Here is a 5,086-nt window from a genome sequence, read left to right as displayed (position 1 = left end):
AATATAAAACAAAGGAACAAAATTGAGGCATAAATAATCTCTCATTTTATTAATAATTTATAAATTACATTACAATAATTCATATGATAAAAAGTAATCTACTTATTCACTAAATCTACTTATTTTATCCTTCTTGGGGTAAAAAGTGAACAATCTTCGTGGGGTAAAATAGTGAGCAGCCTTCTTGGGGAAAATACATCATCAACCCTTGGGCTAAATTTAAAGCTGTTTTTTTTTACCACACGAAGTTCTTTTTACCCACGGTAAAAAGTTTCTGCGGTTAAAAAAACATGTTTAAAATTATCCCAAGGGTCGATCATTTCCCCAAGTCGGCTACTCACTATTTTAGCCCGACGAAAATTGATCACCTTTTACCCCAAAGAGAATATTGAAAAGAAAAAGAAGAAAGAGAAATAGAGGGAGAGAGTGATGAGGGGGAGAAAGTGAGATGGTGTGAGGAATTAGGGAAATATGTAGATGTATTTATAGGTAGAAATGGTAGTATATGTGGTAAATACCATTAATGTGGTCAAAAAACGTGTAAAATTTGGTAGAAAACGTGTGGATTGAATGTTGAAACATTGACCACAGACCAAAAAAACGTTTGTTCTTCAGTTCTGACCACCGGCCAACGTGCGTGACTTAACTCACGCATGGCTTACAACGTGCGTGACTTAAGTCACGCATTGTTTACAACGTGCGTGACTTAACTAACGCAAGGGTATATTTGGAAGCAGTGCAGGGTGCGAGTAAAAGTTGCTTGGTGGAGAGCAATTTTCTTACTTTTATTTGTCTCACCTCTCTGTTACTCATCCCCCATTTTCACTGTTGCTACTCAACATTACCGTCTGGCCAAAGGAGAAATACGTTTTGGTACTACATATGAATATGAGTGGTTGACCTTTTGAGTTTGAAAGGTAGCTTTCTGTGTGGGCATAATTGTATCCAGCTTAAGTCGAGGTACTGATCCATTGTGGATAGGTAAAGATGACATACTTTTTGACATACTCGATAAATCCCACCTAGTATATTACATGCCTAAAAATGATTATGAATCAGCAAGTTGAAGGCCAAAGCTTTGGACTGCACTTTAGTATAGTATGCACCACTTAAACAAGTGATCCACCATAAAAGACAATTTTTAATTGTCCCGGTAAGACGGCTTGGTACATGTAATATCTTTAGGGTTTATGAAATTACTGAGTAACCATTAAAAAAAAAACATATAAATTTATTCGTAGAGCAGAACCAACAACTAGTTTATCTTGATTCTTGACATCCAATATTGGATCGATAAGCAATGACATGTTCTAAACCTTCCATGCAGTTGTATAATCAATATATTTGTCAAGTACACAAAACAGCTCAATTATCTGAGACAAGGAACAGAAACTCCACTCACATGAAGATCACAGTCCAAATACATGCAAATTAAAATATTCCTTTAAGGACAAACAAAAGAATTTATAATTTCTGTACCAACTGTGATAATGTCGCTCATGATAGTTTCATATTGGCCAAACTTATCTGAATTTACAAAATCTAGGGAATTATACATTTCCTGCGGCATTTGTTTGCAACTCCCCTGCACTCCGCGAAGTAGCCAACCTCTCGTTAGCCAACCTTTCTTCCAGTGCTCGGGCACCTCTTTCTCTACAAGAGAAAAGTAGTCACAATGGTGAGTTGTTTTATGCATTATACTTATTACAACAATGCTATGACAGGTGTTACTTTTTCAGTTAGAAAATAAAGCTCAAATAAACAAGAAAAGATGGCGAAAAGTTGTAACATTTGTCAACTTTTTCTCCTTTCTTTAACTGAAACCATTTACCATCAAGCAACCATCACAGCAAAAAAAAGTTTCAGACCTGCAACTTCTATTATCTTTCTAATTATCTTTCATTGTGAATTGCCCCACAGTAGTAATTTATAATTTGCTATATACTCAACTAGGTGAATTAAAAGCGCAGAAAAGGGAAATTACCGTCTCCTAGATGCCTCAATGGGGTCAGAACCTGGCAAATGTTCACTTCCAAGATCGTAATCTTCAGCATCATTAGAAGCATCAGATCTTCCACAGAGCATTCGATGAAATATTGATGCAATAGGATCTATTACTGGTCTACAGGACATCAGATATAAAAAAAAAGGTAGAAGTTGCTCAGAATAACTAAAGGAATTTCTAAATGTATGATAAACAAACCAAAATCATAACTTACCTTAAAATCTCAGGGAAAAATGTAGAGAATGCAAAATCCTCACTTGGGTCACCCTTAAGCTTTGTTTCCGGCTTCTTCTGCCAGTATCTCAGGTAAATCCAGCTCATATATGTACCAAATATAACAGTTGGGAGATATGTTGTTGCCTCTATTATCCAGAAGCTCAGAACAATAGAACACAATAAAGCGATAGATGGTAGCCACTGAACAGAAAAGAGACATGGCACAATATTTAGGGCATCTTCACAAAAACCTATTGTTGCTGTGAAGTAAATTAAGCAATGAGTTACAAGTTAAGGAACAAGGTTAGAACATCAAACCTTCATTTTTATATTGACGAAAGGAAGCTCTTGATCTGGTATAATTTGCTTGATGCTAACCAAGAAGCCAGATATCACTCCATGAAATCCAGAAAGTGGCGTATAGCTAGAACATTGCAAAGGTAAAAAGATATAAAAGAATTGGATTAATGTGCATTGTGCAATTGGCATGCATAGCATCTAATATGATTTTAAAAAATAGCATACAGTAAAATTAACTTCATGACTTGTTTAAAAAACATTGGCCAACAATGTTTTCTAGTGTTGAAGCAAAAATAGACCACATAATGAAAGCTTGAAATGGGCCTCCATTAAGCTTGTAATAGAAAAAATGGAGTTTCAAAGTGAAGTGCAAGGTCTGGGAAAGAAAGAAATATGATAAACAGGAAGAGAAGATAGATAACAGAACAAGCAGCAGACAAAATATAATCTCATAAAGTAATGGATCTGAAACACTTACAGATAAATCTCCTGTCTTGTAATGTAGTACAAAGCAATGGCAGTGATGAAAATGCAGAGAGAAGTTAAGATGTTAACTATAAAGATGAACTTTATAAATTCCCTGGGACCCCATACTGGCTCAAGCAACTTGCCAATTAAGAGAAGACAAACTATGCTGATAACAACCTATAAAAACATACTAATGTTAATGGAGACGTTTTCCTTGAAGCAACAGATAGATCTCAGGAAATGCAAATACTGTAACATAGTTGAATAGAACAGCGAATCATACCCCGTGAACAGTTTGTTCAACGTAACCGGCTGTAATGAGGTTCCAGGCAAATGGTATTGTCCTGCAACATGAAACCAACAGGAAAGGAAAGCACCTTACATTGACGGAAAATAATGTTATGAAGACTCACAGGAATTGTGGTTGGGCCTAACGCAACACCACGAATCCCCCACTTATAAACACATCCGAAGTGGGACTCTTAACAAAGACTCTTTAACAAACAAAGACAAATGCATGATATTTTCTTTTTTAATAATCGTACTAAGTTGGGAGTGAAAGGAGTACTTCAAAGACACTCCACTCCACCCACACCTATGAAACACTGACAAGTGGACACCGGTGACAATATATGAAAACAGGAGCAGGTTGTGGCTTATGTAATGCCAATGGTTATACTTATACCTAAGCTAATGATGGCAGCAATCAGCAGTTGATATTGATGAAAGTTTGTTTTTGTTTTGTGAAATAAGTAAGTAAATAAAGAAAGATTTGTTCATAATCTATTAATTATTGGAAATATGTGATAAAGGGAAACATTTGAATTGAAGGTGAGAAAGAAAAGGTAGTTACCTGGCGGGAATGAGAGCGAGGTAGGTGAGAGCGGAAGGGAAGAAATAAAGAACAGCGTGGGCTGCAACGAGAACGAGAGCGAGACCCTTGCAGAGTCGTGTGAATCCAGACACTGACACAGTCGATAACGTTCTTGTGCCCTACAAATTGCAATTCTCAATTTCAATTTCAATTTCAATTTCAAATTCAAATTCAATTCGTCACATCTCATTCTTAATTCATATATACCTGTGACTGTGATGAGACGGGAAGAGAAGGCGAGCTCATCGAGATCGACAATGCGTTCTTGCGATCTATATCCCAATTCTTTCTTTTATTTGTCTTGTTTCAATCTCCACGACGATGATGATGATGATCAGATTCACTTCACTTAGATCTGTTTGTATTTGTAACTATGCACTGCTTCTTTTTAAATTCTTAAAAATAGCAATATTCACAATAATTAATTAATACTCCCTCCAGTCCTTTTTACAAGAGACAAATGGGTCAACTAAAGTTGATGTATTTGGTCTACATTTTGAACCAAATACATCAACTTTAGTTGACCCATTTGTCTCTTGTAAAAAGGACCGGAGGGAGTAATAAATAAATAAACGAGAATGTTAACGGTGCCCCAACTGTATTGGTTAAACAACTAAATCAAGTAGTAAGTTTTTAATAAAAAGTAGTACTATAATAATGACTTAATCTTTTGTAACATTTTACATTTCCAAGACAAAACTTCTACATATAAATTCTTTAATCATTGTTCTTAGGACACCGGTTAGCAACATCTATAAATAAATACCTCCCTGGGTCCTTTAAGTTTCACATTTGTTTCAGATAGGTCCTTTAAGTTTCTAAGGTTTCAGATAGGTTTTTTAAGTTTCGAGTTTGTTTCGGATAGATCCTTTAAGTTTCTAAGGTTTCGATAAGTCCTTTAAGTTTCGAGTTTGGCTTAACGGACAGATCAACTTTGGCTTAACGGAGGTTGATAGAAAAGACCTATCTGAAACAAACTCGAAACTTAAAGGACCTATCTAAAACCTTAGAAACTTAAAGGATCTATCTGAAACAAACATGAAACTTAAAGGACCCTGAGAGGTATTTGGCCTAAATAATATTAGTAACTTCTACATAGAAGAATAGCTTGTAGGATAATGTACAAAATACACAATATAGTGTGTGATTTCTTAAAAAAAAAAAAAAAAAATGTGTGATTATGACTCAAAAAGGGAAAAAGTGAGTGAGGTCAATACCTTAGC

General features: G+C 35.4%; 1 protein-coding gene across 1 annotated transcript; it reads right to left on the bottom strand.

Annotated features, from left to right (window-relative positions):
• Positions 1 to 1,306: 1,306 nt before the first annotated feature.
• LOC146958055 (rhomboid protein-like protein) lies at positions 1,307 to 4,226 on the bottom strand. Its single transcript, XM_085741187.1, has 8 exons — positions 4,071 to 4,226; positions 3,843 to 3,982; positions 3,273 to 3,333; positions 3,000 to 3,166; positions 2,540 to 2,645; positions 2,220 to 2,422; positions 1,985 to 2,122; positions 1,307 to 1,653 (listed from the first exon to the last, which is right to left on the bottom strand). Exons 1-8 carry the CDS (start codon positions 4,107 to 4,109, stop codon positions 1,551 to 1,553), a joined length of 957 nt encoding a protein of 318 aa, XP_085597313.1. The 5' UTR covers positions 4,110 to 4,226; the 3' UTR covers positions 1,307 to 1,550.
• Positions 4,227 to 5,086: the final 860 nt, after the last annotated feature.

Source organism: Medicago sativa, chromosome 1, assembly GCF_051527215.1.
Source record: "Medicago sativa cultivar Bolivia chromosome 1, Bolivia_mono, whole genome shotgun sequence".
Lineage (NCBI taxonomy): Eukaryota > Viridiplantae > Streptophyta > Magnoliopsida > Fabales > Fabaceae > Medicago > Medicago sativa.
The sequence above is the reverse complement of the archived record's forward strand: the minus strand, read 5'-3'. Positions and strand labels throughout refer to the sequence as shown.

Excerpts from the sequence above, each read along its gene's own strand:
- LOC146958055 (XM_085741187.1), bottom strand. The coding sequence starts at position 4,109 with ATGAGCTCGCCTTCTCTTCCCGTCTCATCACAGTCACAG. Across the intron at positions 2,646-2,999 it reads ACAAGACAGGAGATTTATCT|CTATACGCCACTTTCTGGAT; the intron begins GTAAGTGTTTCA and ends GCAATGTTCTAG. Across the intron at positions 2,123-2,219 it reads TTTTTCCCTGAGATTTTAAG|ACCAGTAATAGATCCTATTG; the intron begins GTAAGTTATGAT and ends GATGTCCTGTAG.